Consider the following 20,642-nt stretch of genomic DNA (forward strand, 5'->3'; position numbering starts at 1 on the left):
GTATTTTTACCAAGCTGTCCAGGTACTTCCAAGAATTTGGTAGGGTGGGGCTGGGAGAGCCACCTGGGCCTATTTGGCTCCCCATCCCAAATTCCAGACGGGCACAGAGCCAGTGGAAGGGAACAAAGGTGGTCTGGGGGAAGAGGAAGCTGGGATGATGTACCGCTAGTCTTCCTGAGGGGAGGACTTTCTGCCCTGGCACAGCTTGTGGAAAGAGGGAGAACATGACAGGGAAGAGCTGGGGACTGTGAAGTTTCCTCTTCTAAAATCTTAGGTTCCTTCTCTCTCCCAGGACACACTGCCCCATTCCCCTTGTTTATGCCATCACGAGGGCCTCTTGTTTGTTAGATGGTGTCCACAGCCCCTTTAGGTCCCATCCTCAACTGCCTTTCCTCAATTTGGGAAGCTCTTCCTAGGGTCTACCCTAAGTTCCTACCTCTGAACTTGAGCCTGTAGTGGTAGACCGGCCTCAGGGAGATGTTCCATACTGGAGGTATTGGGACCTCCTTACTTGCTCCTGGGGCTTAGAACCTAAGTTAGGGGCCCTAAAGGAAGGGAAGGAAAGAGTGGGGACTTTGCCGGAGGTAGATACCTGGCTGGACATAAAGTCAGGGCTGGAAATAGCTACTCTCAGAGCAGGAAGATGACAGGAAATCCCTGCCATACACTAGGGTGCAAGTGTCTGAGCCTGTGGGGTGGAGGTGGGGGCATGAGAGGGAGGCACCAAGAGAACCTGGAAGGAAGTGGAGCTTAGATGTAGATGCAGTCCCCAGGAAAGGACCTGAGATGGTGAGAGGAGTTGTTATCCTCATCCTTCTCTGGGGCCCCAGGTCTGTCATCCAGCCATTCCTCTGCCCTCGGTTGCTGGCTTGGGCTCATCTCACCTCACAGTCCCACCTGAACCCTAAGTTTGGTGTAGGGGTCTGGAGCTTGCAGCCCTGAACCAAGCCCCTCTCTCGGCCCTCAGGCCAGCCTGGATGTAGACGGTAAGGAAGGGGACGCAAAGACTCGGATGGCTACACATCTGACATGTGAGTATCCACCTAAGTGTTCCAGTCTGTTGGGTGAAGGCTTTGGCTTGGTGTGAACTCTCGAGAGAGCCTGGGTAGTGTTTGACAGTCTCTGCGGTGGCCGAGGTACAGAGGAATGCTACACCGGAGGTCCTGGTGCCGAGGGTCAGAGGTGAGGGAGGTGCACATGACTCACTTCAGCTTTACCTCTGCTGATGAGCACAGAGTGAACACACCCTAACGCCAGATTGAGACCCTGGAGCCAGGGAGAGGAGGTGTGCTAATCCACCCCTACTCACCCCCAGTGTCGGCAGACCCACTACCTCTTTAGGATGGGCACCTGGGCCAGGCTCTGGGGTAGAGGTCCTAGGTGCGGGTGTTGCAGGAGTCTGGAATTGCCCACATTGGGAAGAGGCCATGTGCCCTTCAGCTCCAGGCCCCAGGCCCATTTGTTCCTGCCTGGTGGGGCTTTCAGGGCAACAGATGCTCCCAGCTTGGCAGGCAGGAGCCGGGGAGGGGTATGGCAGGAATTTACGCTCAGAAGCTGGGCTAGAACAGGGCTTGGGGTGAGCTGGGCCCCTGTTCGCTTGTATGTCTAACAAGGGTCAAAGGGCCTGGTGCCTTAGCACTCCTGGGTTCCCAGCTGAGCACTGAGCCCGCCAGGGACAAGCTGCCCTGATGACTGTGCAGCTGTTACTGAGGGAGCTACTGCTTCCTGGACTGCAGATGACCCGTTACCTTCATAAGTGTGTGATATTTGTGTGCCCAGTGTAGTTGCAGACATTACTCAATGTGTGGCTACCTAGGGACAGGGTTAGAGTTAGGACTATGCTTGGAACAGCACTGACATAGTGGTTACGGATTGGAGGTAGGTAGTGGTAAGCATAGGGCTGGAATCACGGTGATGTTAAAGTAGGATTTGGAATTGCGTTTATGGTTCCTGTTGATAAGAGCTAGTGCATCTTGTAGATCTCACCAGTAGCTGGAGAATCTGCTTATCTACATGGTGAGAATTGAAAGGTTCTATAAAAATCTGCTTTCTTCTCCAGCACTCTGAAGTGTGGGTGGAGTAGGGGTGTCCTATCTGAGTTGATCTGGCACCATTTCCCTGTTAAAAAAGAAATGACAGGCCCAAAATGGAGTCGCTTGTGCTAAAAGGAAGACTTAATACCTGACCTTATTGCAGTTACAACCTTCTCCAAGAATGTAATCCAAACTGATTAGTGTGGAAATTTCTGGTCCGCACCAGTGACGTAATCCTTTCCATCCCCCAAAGGAAGATGAGGTAACCTGGCACGTAGATCTCCTTCATCCCCTATAGATAGATTACCTAACCCTGAAATAATTTTTTTTGTTTTTGACTTCCTTGTCTTACTTTTAAAAACCTCTCCTTTTCGATAGCCTTTTAGAGCTCCCCTCTACTTGCTAAACGGATGCTGCCCAATTCATGAACTGTTCAAGAAAGCTAACTCGATCTTTAAAAAAAAAAAAGAGCTAGTGCATCTTAGATTAGGATTGTGTTAGGGTTGGAGTAGGGTACTGTTTGAGTTTAAAATTGGGGTCAAAATGGGTCAAGGAGATACATTTTGTGTTGGGGGTCAGTTTTAATCTTCTAAGATAGTCTGGAGAGGGACTTAACCTTATGCATATTGTGTGCTATTGATCTGGCTTAGATGAGAGGTTTTGGACATTTTCTGGCCCTCTGCACTTGAGAGTTATAAACGGCTGTATGATCCCTGAAGCTGCGATCCGACTAGAGGGAAGTAGGCATCTAGCTCCTGGGGAGAGGGAACATCGCAGTTTTCTATCCTGAACTTAGCTGGCCATGTAAACATTTTTTGGGTAATACCCACCAGCATTACCTTTATGAGGTACAGTTATTCTGAGGGTCTCACTTGAAGGACTGGTTTTAGAGCTGTTTGTGAATGGGGTTGGAGTTGAGGTTAGGGTTAGGGTTGAAAGGCATGGACTGTAGTTCAAGTTTGGGGTAGAGCGACACATGTGGCCATGCCCTGCATCAAGGGCTCCTTCCTGAGGAGTCAGGAGCTGGTTCTTCACAGTTTCCTGAGGGGGATTTTGACAGAGTAGGTCTGTCTGGTTTACTCTTCCTTTAGATCCTGTTTCTGCTGCCTCAGAGAGACCGAGGGTCAGGAGCCTGCAGTAAACTGGGGACGCTCCCGGGGGTAGGGATGGGAGTGTAGGTGAAGGATGGGGCTGCTGAAGAGGGCAGGGGACTCACTTGCTGACCGTGGCATTCCTTTAAAAGCACACAGCCAACTTGTTGAGACCAGGGTATGCACGTGGATCCAAGACTGTCCTTATTAAAGGACAGGCAGTGGGATAGAAATTACAAACCAGAGTTTAGAAGTGGATAAACAGGCCTGGCCTGAGGTGGCCTGGGAGTTTTATCGGGGAGAAAGGCTGGGAAGGATGGATTGGGAATGCATTTGTGTTTGTGGGCCTGCAAGATGGGCTGTGTCTGTCTGCATGTGTGTGGTGCCAGAGTCTGCTGGGGCATGTCTGACTCAGGGTATTCATGAGTCTATGTAGGTGTGTTTCCTGAACGTCTCTGAGTTAGCTTCTGAGTGGCACTGTTGACTTTATGTCCCCCTGTGTCTGTGTCTGTGTGGCTAGGTGTCTGTACGCATGTGTCTTTGAGTGTGTGTGAGACTCTGCTCTGGCCTCTCACTTTCCCCTGACCCTCTCCCCTGATGCGCCCCAGCTGCCAGCACAGTTTACTGCAAGAGATTGGCTTCCTTTCCCTTCCCACTGTCTGGATTCCCATGTGTCCGGCTGCCTGCCCAGGGCCCTGCCCCTGAGGCCTCTGTGTGGGGCTTGACCTTGGGAATGATACACTCTGGAAAGCCCCCAATATGCTCTTTGCCTGGCTGTGGACCCAGAGAAGTTACAGTGGAGGAGGGGGACAAGGCGGGAAAGGGGGGGCAGTTGGCAGCATGCACCCCTCCTTCTGGAAACAGAGATCTCCTTCAGGCCCCCTCTTTCCTCCCCATGCTCTCGTCCAGATCAAGTATTCAGGGTCCTGGCCTCACTGTCTCTGCGCATGGGAATGGACAGTCCTCTAGAAGCCCCGTTAGGCATCTGGTCCTCTGCGTCCCCCAGCACCTCACATGCCTGCCTTGTGCTCGTTCCTCACATCCCCACCCGCACTCAAGGCTGTTCTCCCTTATTTCCTGCCCCTGCCATAGGCACAGGAGCCATTCTTGTCCTTCATTGTGTGAGATCCCAGGCCTGTGCCGTGGGGCAGCTGGAGCAGCGGGCTTTGGATGAATGGTGAAGAGCAGAGGCTCAGTCCCCTCTCACAGGTGCAGGGAGCAGCTTCTCCTTGGGGTTTATTCCTGTGCCCATCCCGTGTTTGTTGCCCTCCCTGCCTGGGCTGCAGTGAGGAGGTACAAAAACAAAGCAGCCACGGTCCCTATTTGCTGGGACTTAGTGGTCAACAAGAGAAGTGATTTTGTGGAGAAGCCATTCTCTCGCACTGCAGGTACTCAGTTGCCTGAAATGCTTTCTGTAGAATTCTGAAATGCTCTCTGCAGAGACCAAAGAAGGGCTCCAGAAGGTCAGAGCCATTCGCCACGCCAGTATGGTATCTCACAGGGCAGAGGCGAACTCCAAAGTTCCCAAGCAAGCATTGCTGTATCCCTAGCATCTACCAGCAATTCTGGAGTAGTGAATACTTGATTCTGTGCCCTGCCGTGAGAGTTTTCATTCTGATTTTACTTCTTGAGCCGAGGGGGAGCTGGAAGGTGGGGCTTGTGCTAGGGTTATAGGATGGGATGAGCAAGGCTTCATCCCTCTACAACATCCTGCATGAATCATAGGCTCTGACCCTGTCTTCTCTCAGCTCTTGATTCTGCTGAGAACTGAGAATCCTGAAGGTCTTGGTTCCAGCTCATGTCTCTGCCCCTAACCCTTTGTTGCAAAACTTGGTCATCAGCATAAGCCAATGCTGGCACGTGGCAGGTAGGATACACGGGAAGGACCCGCCCCACCTAAGCCAGGATGTGTGCACATTAACCTCAGCTTCCCACGTGATGCTGCTGTGACCCTTCTGAGTCAATTCCCTTCATTCCGGGCCTCCCTCTCCTCTCCTTGCTCTGTGGCTCTCTGCCCAGCTTACAGCAGGCATGGAGGATGTGCCTGCCACAAGACCTCCTATGATCTTTGGGGATGCTTTAGGAAAACACTGGAGGGTGTGGCTCAGCAGGCCTGGGCCTCGTGCCTCCTCACCTTGGGGACCCACCGCAGGGCCTGAACTCCCATCTGTTAGGCACAGAATCACCCTTCAGAGGAGCGACACCGTCATGCTTCTTCCCATCCTGACTTTTCTGCACCCTGCTAGCAGGACGCATTGTGCTAAGTGCTGGGTCCTATCAGAGGAAGAGTCCTGCCCCCGCCTCCTGGTTTGATGGTATGTTGAGGCATCCTGGATCTCCTGAGGGATCAGTGAGGCGGGGGCATCCTACAGTCCCCCATCCCACACCATGAGGAAGCTACGGCACTTCCTGCCCTTACTGCAGCTTTTGGCTCCTCTGTGGTAGGTCAGAAGGTGGAAATGCAGACGTGCCACCTTCTGAGAGAAATGAGGTGTCCAAAACAGAGGTCCCTTCCATCCACTCAGGGCAGCCTCTTTGTCTTTCTGCTTCCCAGTTCTCTCCTCCTACCCTCAGACATCCCCAGTCTCTGGATGGACACTAGGATGCTACATCTGCCCTCTTTCTCAGTCTCAAGCCCCATCCTCTTCATGCTCTGTGCATCTAGAGCTTTTCCTGACATCTCTCCCCCTATATTCCAAGAACACCTTCTTCACACAAGTGATCACCAACTTCAACTATTTTTTTTTTTTCCCACCTGGGCTCACATGCTGCTACTGACTTCTTAGGCCCTAAAAAAACCTCTTGCCATGGTAACTTCCAGCATTCCTCTTCATCTCTGGCTTTGGCTCTCTGTATCAGCCCCTCCCCCCTGCCACGATCCTTCCCAGTTCCTCATTCGCCCCTTTAGGTATTTGCCCTGTTCTCTTAATTGTAAGGAAACCTTTTTTTTCACTATACACAAAGTCCCTCCTCATTACTGTCACCTTCTCTGTACTTAGCACCAGCAAAGAGTCTGCGATTTTAGCCAAGGCCAACCCCTGAACCTGGGGACTCACTCCTATTCTGTTACTTCTGCACCATTACATTGCTCTAGCAGTTCCCCCTTTCTCTCCTGCATCATCCGTTTATTCCTCTTGACTGGATCTTTTCCATCAACATCCAACATGCTATATCTCCTACCTTTAAAAAGCCCTCTTGATGCTATCTCCTCATTTTTCTGCACCTCTGTGAACAAAACTCCCTAAAGCAGTTGATTACACTTGCTATCACCAGTTGCTCTTCCTCTCTGTCTTGGATCCACTCCAGTTATGCCTTTACCTCCATCTCTGACCTTAGTCTATTCTTCTCAAGGCTATGAATGATCTCTGTGTTGTTAAATCTAATGATCAACTCTGAGTCCTCATCTTACTTGGCGGATTGGCAACTTCTCACGCAGTTGATCACTTTCTTCTTGAAACACCTTCCTCTCTTGGCTTCCAGTATGCCACACTCTCCTGGTTTTCCTCCTACCTCACTGGCTACTATTTCTCAGTCTCTGCTTATTGACTCCCACTTTTTTCTCCAATTTCTTAATGTTGGGGTGTCCCAAAGCCTGGTCCTAGATCTGTTCTTCATTTGCAGTCATTGCCTTGGTGATCTTATCCAGTCTCATGGTTTTACATCTCCATTTATCTATCTATCTATCTATCTATCTATCTATCTATCTATCTATCTATCTATCTTATTCTTATTCTCCTAATTCTTCTCCTCCCCCTCCCCTCCCCCTCATTTTTCCCCTCCCCTCCCTCACCCCTTCCTCCATTTCTTCATCATCATCATCATCATCATCATTATGTAATCTATCTTTCTATCTAATCATCTACAGCCAGGACCTTCCCTGAGGACCATCAAGCTTCCTTGTTGAGAAAAGACTGTTGGAAGTATGGTCTCAGGCAGAAGCTGGGAGATTAGTCATGATACTACTGCAGTAATCATAGCAGCAGAGAGAGTGAGAAGTGGTCGTGTTCTGAATTCATTTCATAAGGGAGAGACAACAGGATGGATTGGATGTGGATGGTTAGGAAAAAAATGTGAAGGATGACACCAATGTTTTTGTTCAGAACAACTGGAAAGATGGAGTTGCTGTTAACGATGTTGTGAATACTGTGACTGGAGCATGTATGTGTAATTAGATGATGGTTGGAAGCAGGGAATCAGGAGTTCACTGTTCTATAGAGGTGAATTTTGGACATTCAAGTATTTATGTTGATTAGACAATTTGGGCAGGTGAGACTGTCTATCACATCAAATCATGAACTCTGGTGTAAGTCCTGTGTCTTTGTTGTGTTTACTATAGTACCTTGCATATAGTAAGTAAGCAAATATTTTAATTGAATATAAGACACTTCTCAAGGTTTGTTTTTTTTTTAAGTTTTTTTCTTCCAGTTTTTTTTGGCCACGCCGAGCGGCTTGTGGGATCTTAGTTCCCTGACCAAGGATTGAACCTGGGCCCTCTGCAGTGCAAGTGCGGAGTTCTAACCACTGGACCGCCAGGGAATTCCCCTTTCTTCCAGTTTTGAGATATAATTGACATTCGGCACTGTATAAGTTTAAGGTGTACAGCATAATCAAGGTTCTTTTTATTGTGACCCTTCTGGGGTCCTCATCAGCTGAGTACCCCAGTAATCCTGTGGCAGTATTCCCTATTCCATAGCACTCATCATACGAATGTAATGATTTGTCTGCCTCCCCAGCCCCGACTTTGGATTCAAGTACTATTAAGGTATTATTATGCACCAGCTGCTATCCTAAGCCCTGGGGATATAACACACTATTGTATTACTCAGGCAAGAATGAGATACCTATGGATGAGAAACCTAACAAGCAGAGGCAGTAAACACAGGAAAAAGGGGGCAAAATTGAGATATATCGAGATTAGAACACAGTGACTGACTTCATGTTTGGGCTGAGCAAAAACATGGATTTATAGTTACAACAATTCCTGACATTGGGAAACAGATTTGTTGGGTGGAGGGTGAGTGTTCAGAAATTTTGAATTAATTTGCATTGCCTTTGGACAATAAGGCTCAACTCACTGCTTTTCATCACACGATGGACAACAGACTAAAACTCAGTTTATTCCTCTCCATCCTCTAAAAGCACTTGGGTATGGGGTTGGCTTCCTGGCTAAACTTCTTTTGAGTACATAGCAAACCAGCCTTTTCTCTTATCATGCCTTCTTCAGGAACATGTCAGCTTCTTTTTAAAAAAAATTTATTTATTTATTTTGGCTGTGCTGGATCTTAGTCGCGGCACACGGGATCTTCGTGGCAGCATGCGGGTTTCTTAGTTGTGGCATGCGGACTTCTTAGTTGCAGCATGCAGACTCTTACTTGCAGCATGCGGGATCTACTTCCCCGACCAGGGATTGAACCTGGGCCCCCTGCATTGGAAGTGCGGAGTCTTACCCACTGGACCACCAGGGAAGTCCCAGGAACATGTCAGCTTCTATCTCAGGGACTCAGACCCCCATCTACATGGTCTTCCTCTCTGCTTCTGTCCCTGCCTACCCTTGGGGGTGGGGGACAAGCCCCTCTCCATGTCCTACTGTGATCTTCATTCCAGGTGTCATTCATTCCATGCAGCTGTTAGGCAGTGGAAGTGGGATATAGGCAAGAGAGCTACAGCAGCCTCCTAGGTGAGTTCTCCAGAAAGATCTAACCAATAACCAACAGGGAGCAGAAAGGGGAGATTCTACCATTTGCTTTTGACGTTAGTCATATTAGCTATATGCTGTTGGTATACACAGAGCACCTCCTCAAGGTTGGAAAACTGGCACTCCCCTCCAGACTGTGGGCATATATAGAAGTCATCAGTGAATTTTGCCTGTGGGATTCCTGGCCACTCCTTCTTGACAGTACTATCCTCATGTCCACATTGCTCCTCTGGACCCAAGGACGCCACAATAGAAGTCAAGCCTGACCTTTACCTTCAGTGTACCTTAGACAGGGGCCTTCCTTCTCTGCTCCAGTTCCTTTCCACAGTCCAGTGAGGGGGGGGTTGTTGTGTGGAGTGCTACCCAGCTTAAGTGTGAGTTAAAACTCCTTCCCTAGATAAGAAGGACATTTACCTCCCTTATGCCTTCCCTGAACACACCACAGTAGAGAGAAGGAGCAGACAGACACCTCTCTGCTTAGAGATATAGAATATATTGTGGGTGGCACTCTGCCCACCTGTACATTAATGAAAATGACAGTAGCAGTCCTCTTCAAGGGATGCAGACGTTGAGGAGACTACAGAGTCTTTTGAATGTGCTGGGTCTTCTTGAGCAGACCAGTGTTTCCCTCCGAGGTGAGAGGTGAGAGTGAAGGTGGGTTCCCTGGTTGGATGGCACAAGCCACTCGAGGACTGTACTGAGGGCAGCGGCAGGGGATGTCCAGGACTGAGGCAGAGTGGAGTTGCTGGGAGTGGGAGCGGTGCCAGAGCTTACTGTCTGGGGAATGGGGACCATCCAAGAAGGCCAGGCCCACCTGCTTCTCAGTAGGCAGAAATTGGGCCTTTGGGTCCCCTCTTGTCTTCTCTGTCTTAGTTCGCCCCTTGGGACTTTTGGCTGGAGCCAGGCTCTTTGCTACATTTTCTTTTCTTGTGTTAGCCACTTTCTCACATGTGGAGGACATGGATTCCTCATGCCCTTTGCCTTTTGTTTTGGGGTTAATACAGTGTAGAAAAGATTTTATCTTATTTCTCAAGCCAGATTCTGGAAGGCTGGGCCTCTTGTGAGTATAGCCTGGCATCATCTGCCCCTACAAAACCTGACCTTGTAAAGTTTGGCCCTGCAATGGCTTACCTGGAATGAGTTGGCCCAGGAAAGGCTGGCCCTATGACGCCTGGGGCACCACAGGCTGGACATTCTCAGGAACCCTTGCTGGTTTGAGGATGACATTGAGCTTGGCTTGGCTGTCTTGCAGGTCATTCTTCTCAGAGTCTTTCCCCCCAGGGACTCCAGGAGGTAGCTCTGGGAGTCTAAGTCGAGGGCGATGCTGGGGACTGTGCTCACAGGGAGCATGAGGGTGACAGCGACGTCTCCGTCGCCAGGGGCTGCAGGGTGTCCTGTTCAGAAGCATCCCTTCTGGCCTCTGGGCTTCAGCAGGGTGGCTTTTTTCTCTTGTGGAGGAGACTGCAAACCCGGCACCCCCTTCTCCGTGGTCCCCTGCCATTTTGGGTTTGCCTGGCTCCTCTCGCTTTTCTGCCAGTGTGGGGTCTTGGGCTGAGTCCTTGCTCTTGTCAGGGCTTTGGGGCTCCTCTAGGCTGGGGTTGTTCACACTGGCCTCCAGCTGAACACAAAGCACCTGGGTCTCTGTCATGTCCCCACTGGGTTGTGAGATCTTGGAGGCCCAGTGGACAGAATCATGGGGTACTGCCCTGGAACTGGGTTGCTTCTGTTTCTGATGCACTGCCTTTAACTCAGTGGCCAGCTGTTGTTTGAGGTGGAGCCATTCTGGATCCAGGGCACGTGGCATATCTGGTGGGATGGGGAGTCCCTGGAGCAGTGTTTTTCCGTGGTTGTTTAGACTCCCAAGAGACTCCTGTGTCCATATGTTCTCTGGCATTGCTATAGTTTGTTCCCTGGACTCCCTTGCCTTTAGGGGAATTCCCAATTGTATCTCTAGGATCTTCTTTCTCAGATGGAAATTTAGTTTGGCCAAGATGGGTTTCCCGAGTGAGTAGGGCTTCGCAGGCTCTGTCTGGCTTTCTAGAGGCACCATCTTGATTATTCCTTCCATCTGCACTTCAGCCTGGAATTCACCTGCAATGTCTGCACAAGTCTCGTTGGCATCTTGAAAGCCTGGCCCAGAACTTAGACCCTGCTTTTCAGGTAAGGTCATCTGAGTCAGAGGTTCTACTGGAAATTCGACAGGCCAGGCACCATCTCTGTTTTCATAGCTTGGGAAGTTATTGCTGGGGCCATGGCCCTGGAGAGAGCCACGTAATAAAGAGCAGGCATCCCTGACAAGAAGGCCAGATACTTGTGCCATAAAGTTGTCTCCAGTTTTTCAATGGCTCCCTCGGACAGGGCTTGGGGCAGCTTAGGATGTTCAGTGATAGCATCTGATGAGGCTTGCTGCTGCTGGTCAAGGGCCGTTGGCATCCAGGGTGTAATTTTCTGTTGTTTGTCTGGATCATTTGCTGCCTGTAGTTCTAGGGGCTTGCTTTCTGGGGTGCAGGTAAAGGGAGCCACTTCCAGGCCCCCAGGAATTCTGCACTCCCAGGAACCACATATGCAGACGGGAACCTTGCCCTGGTGAATCTGCCCACACTTGGAGTCGATGTGACTCTGCAATATTGCCTTGGCCTGGTCAAACAAGTGCGGCATAGGGACTGACACTGGGTCCTTGACGGCTGGGAGTGGGTTGCCAACGCCAGTGCCCTCTAGAGCTGTAGGTTGGGGGACGTTCACATTGTCTAGGGCTGTGCTGCTTCAGGAGAGAGTCTGCTTGTCAGCAGGGGACAGGAGCAAATGGATGGACTGCTGGATCTTCTGGGGCAGGCCCCAGCGATGGTGAATCAACTGTCTCTGGAGGTGGAATTCCAGCAGCCTCCTGGCATGCTCTGGGAAGAAGAGTAGTTACCTTGTGAGGACTGAGATGGGCTGCCCTGGCCAGGAAGTTTTCACAGTCTCAGCAGACTGGGCTTTGTCACAGGGCTTATACTGCACGGGGCTCTGGGTGTGCTGATTTCTCTGGAAAACATCTGGCAAGCCCCACTGAAGCTGGAGCTGCCTCTGCAGCAGGTGCCACTCCAAGGCTTCACACTCATCCAGGGTCAGAAACGGGATATTGATCTGAGCTTGTTGGTGCTCAGGTGGAGCAATCCAATTTGGGGAAGAGGGAGAAGAGGGTGGAGCTGACTGGGGTGCAGTTTTAGGCATCAGAGGGAGGAAGGAGAGCTCCTTGAAGAGAAAAGGATCCTTCAAGGGGGGCTTGGACATGTTCCCGTTCATGGAGAGGCCTTGAGAACCCAAGAAAGTGTCAACCCGGGACTCACTGTGCAGAGAAGGGAGGCCACAGGATAGCTGGCTGTATTTCGGCTGCACATGGCCCACTATGTGCAGTGAGTCGTTAGCCTGTTGCCCAGGCATTAGATAAAGGCCACTTAATTCTTTAAGGGCTGGAGAGGGCAAGGCTAGAGCCATATTGTCTGGGAGATGCTGGTAGTAGTGTCTTTGTTCTGGGTCCATAATGGACCATTTAGAAACCCAGAAGGCCTGGCTGGGCTGGCCGGCCATACATGAACCCCAGTTCTGGTATGAAACGGTCCCAAATTTCTCAATAGAGAACTGAGAAGTATCATTCTGGACGAAAGAAACTGGTTGGTTACGTACAGGGTGGTAAAATAATGACGGATCTGGTATAAGCTGCCTCAGGGACTCTTCCACACATCTGGGGAGCCCCCACCTCTGGAATTGCATCAGTCCTTTTACATGTACCTCAAGAAGGCTCTGGACTTCAGTGCTGAGGAACAACAGGTGGGCAGGGAGGACAGTGACCATATGTAAGGCCGTAGCATGTGTCAGGGTTGTGATTTCTCGGTTCAGGGTCAGCAGAGAGACCTGAGAATTCAAGGGCTGCTGGCCTTGGTTCCCATAGACTAGGTTGGGGTTGCTCTGCATCATCTCCTGCAGTCACTGAAACCTTAGGTTCCTCAAACCTTGAAGAAAACATAGTCTCTGGGCCCCTGGGCACCTCTGGTACTTGAAATCCCTGCCTTAGCTTGAGGTGTTCAGCCCAGTAATCACGGATGCTGGCTGCACCAGTTGACTGGGCAGATGACTGGGTTAAGGATTTCGCTGACACTGTGAGGGTTGCAGATGGAAGTGAAAGGTCTTTGGAGTGTGGGGAACGATGCTCCAGACTCTGCTCAGAAGACACTTTAGACGTGGACAAAATCTCTAGGTAAGAGGAGCCCTGCGACGGCCTCCTTGAAGTGGGGGAGATCAGGGTGTTCTCACCCACCACACCTGCTGAATCTCCAGAGCCATGGCATCGCAGGTTTGGCAGCAGGAATCTGCACACAGGAGCTGCCGCACGCTCCCCTCCTGAGGAAGCCAGCCCTGGCTGGGAGGGAAACATGGCCACTGGTTGTTATTGATGGAGTGACATCTGCGTCTTTGCAAGTGTGTGGCCTGGAGATTGTGCCTGCCCTCCCCTGGTCCTGTAAACCCTGAGGCCTGCATCCGCTGGGTGTTTACTCATGTACTTTTTTTTTTTTTTTTTTCCTAGGGAAATGCCATTTGGCAAGTTATGGTGGGCTGGGCTGAGGGCCTGGGGCTTATTGGGCGAGGTCTCAGACAGCAGCTGGGAGCCCAGGGCCTTGAGAGACTGGGAGGGGGGTGAGTTCCCTGCTGACCTGTGTTGAGAAGCTGAACTAGGAGAAGGAACCAGGTAGATGGGGGAGCCAATGGTTAGCTGATGGGGCAGCACCAGGAACATCACCAGGTAGAACCTGGAGTCATTCTCTTTTGGGGCTTAGGCCGCAGCCTGGTATTCAGTATTTCCAAACTGTAGAAAAGGAGATCCTTTTGGGAATTCTGTGTTCTGGGGATTAAAGGGTGTACACAACATCTCTTGAGAGTCCATCCCCATTCTCTAGAGATCTAGAGAAGAAGGGTATAATATATGACAAGCTCCTGTCTGAGGGCTGTCCCAGGAACTGGCCCCCCTGAAGACAGAACCAGAGGAGGTAATGTCAGCAGGGTCCAGGGGGCTGCCCTTGAAAGGGTGTAGCTGTAAAGAGAATATGAAAATGATGACAATTATTCACTTAATTATCCATCCTCCTGACTGTAAAACTTGTCTTGTGGCTGAGTGCAAACCCATGTAGAGTCTTTTCTGAACTATGTGCTAGTGAACTTCTGAATTCCAGGGCCACTGTGAGCCTAGCACAGAGCAGAACTAGGAAACTCCTCTCTCCTGAAATATCTGATCCCCCTCTGCCCTGGCAACGCTCTCAACCAGTGCTCCAGGCTCCACTGTCTGGCTCCCTCTCAGCCACTATCCTTCTCCCCAGCCCTGCCCCAGGCCAAGCAGAGAAATGATCACAGGCCAGGCTGGGAGTTGGGAGACTGCAAAGAGCGAGAGGTCACCTTCTCATGACAGAGAGCAGCTCCCACGGCTTCTCAGCTTCTTCTTCCCGGGAAAGTCTCCTAGCTGAGAAACCAGGAGACAGTGTTACATGGAGCAGGAGTGGATCCAGGGACATCCTGTAGGAAGCTGAAGGCCTTTGAATGAGAGGAGACCGCAAACTCCAACAGTTAGTGCTGTAAGGCATGTCTGTGTACCGCTTAACCAGGTATGATGTGCTTTCCTGGACCTGCTCTCATTTGATCTTCACAACTACACTGTGAGTGAGGCAGGATCATCAGATGCCCATTTCATGGTAACAAGACTGAAAGATGAAGTGACTTCCACAGGGAGGTGGAAACTAGTAAACATAAAACTAGTAAATGACACAATTAAGGACTTCTTCCCTGCTTCCTCACTCTTCATTCCCAGGGGTAAGGTAGAGAATTTTGGAACATTCCCAGACTCTGATTTCCCACCCAAAACAGTTTTCTGGCAGATTTTGTCAGCTTGGAGAACTGAAGCCTTCAGTGGTTAGAGCACCTGGCTCCTGGCACCAGGGGTCATCGAGGGACAGGGTCCATGGGACTCTCACCCACAGTGGAGGGGAGTCAGAGCAGAGACTGGGACTTTACCTCTTGATGCTGCATCTCCAGCCCTTTGTCTGACTTTTCGGTGACGCTTAAAGATCAAAGAGAGTGTGAAGCTGGGACACGATTTTCTTTTTCATGTCTAAAGTGAAACAAAGGAAATATACATTTCCCAGACCCTTTTTATATATCTGTCTGTATGCTATACACTCTCCTATATTGCCTTCCTGTACTCCACCCTTTCACCTGAATAGTTCATTTTTCTATTTATTGTGTGCTTACTTCAGGGCTCTCCACATTCCATACCTCCCGTCCCCTTTCCCAGGACAATATTTTCAGGGGGTTTAGTGTGATACAAGAGGAATAATGGAAATGATTAAATGGTTAGTGGTTCTCAGCCAAGGACTTTGGCTTACTAAGTCCACCAATCAGAAAAATCCCCCATTTTGGGAAGTCAGAAGAGATCCAGTGAGGTAGATTCCATTTTATCTAGGACTCAACCCAAGTCAGATAGATAGATTCTTGATTTTTCAATTAGAATACACTGCAGGGATGGCCTGGCAAAGAATTATTTCTAGGCTCTGACAAAGAGAATTACTATAAAGAGTAATTGAATGTATCTTATCTTAGGCTTGATTAGTTCAGCCATGGTCATAGTGTTTCCCTACCCGGCAGCAGCTCCTTTTAGGTTCCAGTGTTAATCCATGGTAACTCTTTTTCATTTGCCAGATAATTAGGATAATTCTGAAGATGGAGCCATAGGTATATAAGGGATACCCCTAATCCCACAGAACAGAAGTCAGGCTCAGCATGGTCTAAACCTCATTAGCATGAGGAGACCAACCATCCCTATATGTAGGTATTCAGGGTCCTGGTGCCTAATGACTCCCAATGCTATGCCTTGTGGCCTCCGCCTCACAGATGACAGAACCAGGCCACCAGACTGCATCACAAAGCCCTCCTGTTTCACAAGTCAGGTGTGGTGTCAAAGACCTTTACCTGTCTAGTGAAACTCACTGGTGATTCACTCTGTAGATGAGGGTGTCTGGTTGTCTGTAAGGACTGAAGGTGCCGCTCACAGGCAGTGTCTATGCTCCCACTTTGTCTTCATTCTCTACACCCTCCACCAGCCTGACAGCTCGGCTCTTCCTTCGCAACAGTTGTCTGGTCACCCATTCCCTGAAAATTGAGGAAGAGTGGCTGGGACAGAGGAACCTCTATAAACTCCTCCACCTGTACTGGAAATATATGTGCGAAGCACACATGAGTTTAGGGACGGCAGAGTCTGGTATGGCTTGGGAACGGAGAACTTTGATGTTACAGGCAGTGGGTGATGGGAAACCAGAGGTGCATGAAGGGGACCATAGCTGATGTGGCAGGGAAAGGCCAAGGTGGCAACATCTTTAAATTTAAATATGTGGCGGAAGGGAAGCCTCTATTCTGTGTGGTGGGAAGAGAATGTAAACACTGCCTTCAATGGAGGCACATGAATCTGGTTCACTTCTGGAGGACTATCCAAAGTTTTGTGTTCCAAAGCACCTCTACCCATGTGACAGCCTTCCGCTTTCTCAGGAAGATGACTTCCTACAGAGATGAGTGGCCACTTCCATCTAAGGATCACATGTATCTACTCTGGATATATGCTGTTTACCTGAGGAGTTTGTTTTTTTTTTAACCTGGATTTTGCTAACTTTTAGGAATGACAGGTGTTTTCCAACCAGCCCCAGGATACATCACTCCTACACCTTGACTACTGATTTAGACATTATGTTACCTGCTTGGCTGTCTGTGGCTATCGTGATATGACTCAAATATCTCAAAATTTCTGAATTTCCTTGAGAGTCTTTCCCTGGTAAAAGTGGTCTCCCAGCCAAAAAATTCTTGGCCTCAACATCTCTGAAGTTACTACTTGGTCCTTCCTCCAGCATCCAGTCCTCCACCCATCTGGCATGGTGAGCCATCAATCTGTGCTCAGTCCTAAGCTGGGCAGTGTCAAGGGTACAAAGATATTTTAGTCATGTTGCCTTCCTACTTTCAAGACACTTCACTATCTGGTTTCCAAAAGAAGACTAATCCACACAAAGTAAGAGCCAGCAATGTAGAACAAATGGAATCATTTATTCAGTTGTGAGGCCCAGGTCACAAACATCCCATTCTTGAGGGGAAAAAGCATCGATGGATGGTCAGAGAAGGCTACTGGGTAGAGTGACATTGGAGTTGAACATTTAAGTGCAGGCTGTGGGTGAAAGGAGTGTGTGTAGGAGAGAAACTTACCAGCAGATGCATGGGCCATGGAGTTCATTTGGCAGTAAGAAATGCAATCTACCTCTAGCAGAGGTGCAGGTGGGTGGACTGGATTGGATTGAGGGGAAAGGTTGGATGAGCAGGGTTGAGGTCTTTTGACGGAGGCATTTATTTTATTTCAATAACTAAAAGTAATTGTTTTTTTTAAAGTAGGCACACATATGCATGGTACAAAATTCCGAAGGCAGAAGAAGGTATGTAGTATGTCTCTTTCTTACCCTTGTCTGCCCTTTTCCTTCCCTGTGTATCTTTCAGAATTGATTTGGCATAGGAGGCATAAATAAAGTGATATATTTTTCTTCACAAATGGAAACATATTACAGACACTTCTTATCCTGTTTTATTTAATAATATGAATATATCTTGTGTATATAATTTTCTTTGATGGCTGTACAGTCTTCTTTGATAGAGCTGCAACACAATTTATCTTCAATGTCACATTCAGTTATTTAGTTATATGTAAATTTAGTTAATTACAGTTTTTTTGCTCTGAATAATAATGCTGACACAAACCTTATATATATGTCATTGTACACAAGTATGAATATATATGTAGGAGAAATTCCTAAGACTTGAACTGATGGATAAAGAGGTTTGAGTATTTTAAATGTTGATATTGCCTAATTGCCCCACCAGTTGTATGGATTTGTACCCTCACCAAAACTGCCTAAGGGTGCCTCTCTTCCCATACATGTCACATTTTTTATCCTTGCCAACCTGAGAAGTGATAAATGTATCTTGTATATTTACAAATTTATTTTAAGGTAGGCTAGGCACCTTTTTGTATGTTTATTTCCTTTTTTGTTAATTATCTGTTCCTATTTTTGCCAATAGATTATTGATCTTTACTTATTGATTTACAACTACTTTTTAATATTATGAAAATTAGCTCTTTGCATATGCATTGCAAATATTTTTTTTAATTGAAGTATAGTTGATTTACAGTGTGTTGTAGTTTCTGGTATACAGCAAAGTGATTCAATTTTACATATATATATTTTCAGATTCTTTTCTATTATAGTTTATTACAAGATATTGAATGTAGTTCCCTGTGCTATACAGTAGGACCTTGTTGTCTATTTTATATATAGTAGTTTGTATCTGCTAATCCCAAACTCCTAGTTTATTCCTGCCTCCCTTTTCCCCTTTGGTAACCACAAGTTTATTTTCTATGTCTGTGAGTCTGTTTCTGTTTTGTAAATAAGTTCATTTGTATCATTTTTTTTTTAGATTTCACATATAAGTCAGGGGTCCCCAACCCCCAGCCTGTTAGGAACCAGGCCGCACAGAAGGAGGTGAGTGGCAGGTGAGTGAGCGAAGCTTCACCTGTCATGCCCCATCACTCCCCATCGCTCGCATTACCACCTGAACCCTCCCCCCCACCCCCACCCCTGGGCTGTGGAAACACTGTCTGCCACAAAACCGGTCCCTGGTGCCAAAAGGGCTGGGGGCTGCTGATATAAGTGATATCATATGGTATTTGTCATTCTCTGTCTGACATACTTCGTATGATAATGTCTAGGTGCAACCATGTTGCTGCAAATGGCATTATTTCACTCTTTTTTAATGGCTGAGTAATATTCCATTTTGTGTGTGTGTGTGTGTGTGTGTGTGTGTGTGTGTATACCACATCTTCTTTTCTTGTTTTTGAATTTTTGAATTTTATTTTATTTATTTTTTTATACAACAGGCTCTTATTAGTCATCAATTTTATACACATCAGTGTATACATGTCAATCACAATCACCCAATTCATCACACCACCACCCCCACCCCCCACAGCTTTCCCCGCTTGGTGTCCATATGTTTGTTCTCTACATCTGTGTCTCAATTTCTGCCCTTCAAACTGGTTCATCTGTACCATTTTTCTAGATTCCACATATATGTGTTAATATACGATATTTGTTTTTCTCTTTCTGACTTACTTCACTCTGTATGACAGTCTCTAGATCCATCCACATCTCAACAAATGACCCAATTTCGTTCCTTTTTATGGCTGAGTAATATTCCATTGTATATATGTACCACATCTTCTTTATCCATTTGTCTGTCGATGGGCATTTAGGTTGCTTCCATGTCCTGGCTACTGTAAATAGTGCTGCAATGAACATTGGGGTGCATGTGTCTTTTTGCATTATGGTTTTCTCTGGGTATATGCCCAGTAGTGGGATTGCTGGATCATATGGGAATTCTATTTTTAGTTTTTTAAGGAACCTCCATACTGTTCTCCATAGTGGCTGTATCAATTTACATTCCCACCAACGGTGCAAGAGGGTTCCCTTTTCTCCACACCCTCTCCAGCATTTGTTGTTTGTAGATTTTCTGATGATGCCCATTCTAACTGGTGTGAGGTGATACCTCATTGTAGTTTTGATTTGCATTTCTCTAATAATTAGTGATGTTGAGCAGCTTTTCATGTGCTTCTTGGCCATCTGTGTTTCTTCTTTGGAGAAATGTCTATTTAGGTCTTCTGCCCATTTTTGGATTGGGTTTGTTTTTTTAATATTGAGCTGCATGAGCTGTTTATATATTTTGGAGATTAATCCTTTGTCCGTTGATTCGTTTGCAAATACTTTCTCCCATTCTGAGGGTTGTCTTTTCGTCTTGTTTATGGTTTCCTTTGCTGTGCAAAAGCTTTGAAGTTTCATTAGGTCCCATTTGTTTATTTTTGTTTTTATTTCCATTACTCTGGGAGGTGGATCAAAAAAGATCTTGCTGTGATTTATGTCAAAGAGGGTTTTTCCTATGTTTTCCTCTAAGAGTTTTATAGTGTCTGGTCTTACATTTAGGTCTCTAATCCATTTTGAGTTTATTTTTGTGTATGGTGTTAGGGAGTGTTCTAATTTCATTCTTTTACATGTAGCTGTCCAGTTTTCCCAGCACCACGTATTGAAGAGGCTGTCTTTTCTCCATTGTATATCCTTGCCTCCTTTGTCATAGATTAGTTGACCATAGGTGCGTGGGTTCATTTCTGGGCTTTCTATCTTGTTCCATTGATCTATGTTTCTGTTTTTGTGCCAGTACCATATTGTCTTGATTACTGTAGCTTTATAGTATAGTCTGAAGTCAGGGAGTCTGATTCCTCCAGCTCTGTTTTTTTCTGTCAGGACTGCTTTGGCTATTCGGGGTCTTTTGTGTCTCCATACAAATTGTAAGATTTTTTGTTTTAGTTCCGTAAAAAATGCCATTGGTAATTTGATAGGGATTGCATTTGAATCTGTAGATTGCTTTGGGTAGTATAGTCATTTTCACAATATTGATTCTTCCAATCCAAGAACACGGTATATCTCTCCATCTGTTGGTATCATCTTTAATTTCTTTCATCAGTGTCTTATAATTTTCTGCATACAGGTCTTTTGTCTCCCTAGGTAGGTTTATTCCTAGGTATTTTATTCGTTTTGTTGCAGTGGTAAATGAGAGTGTTTCCTTAATTTCTCTTTCAGATTTTTCATCATTAGTGTATAGGAATGCAAGAGATTTCTGTGCATTAATTTTGTATCCTGCAACTTTACCAAATTCACTGAT

General features: G+C 47.5%; 1 protein-coding gene and 1 pseudogene across 2 annotated transcripts in view; one reads left to right on the forward strand and one right to left on the reverse strand.

Annotated features, from left to right (window-relative positions):
• LOC309665188 (uncharacterized protein) overlaps window positions 1-20,642 on the forward strand; it is a gene marked incomplete at both ends in the record, with an annotated part of 60,123 nt that overhangs the window by 21,649 nt on the left and 17,832 nt on the right. Inside the window, 2 exons of the mRNA XM_082471400.1 lie at window positions 968-1,031; window positions 18,348-18,412. Of these exons, the coding sequence (XP_082327526.1) occupies window positions 968-1,031; window positions 18,348-18,412 (129 nt within the window). The remainder of the gene's footprint in view (window positions 1-967; window positions 1,032-18,347; window positions 18,413-20,642) is intronic.
• On the reverse strand, window positions 9,076-14,802 carry LOC309664368 (protein SPATA31F1 pseudogene; annotated as a pseudogene). The gene has a single exon. The product of its transcript is annotated as a protein SPATA31F1 pseudogene (transcript).

Source organism: Balaenoptera physalus (assembly GCF_965194825.1).
Source record: "Balaenoptera physalus genome assembly, chromosome: 7".
Classification (NCBI taxonomy): domain Eukaryota; kingdom Metazoa; phylum Chordata; class Mammalia; order Artiodactyla; family Balaenopteridae; genus Balaenoptera; species Balaenoptera physalus.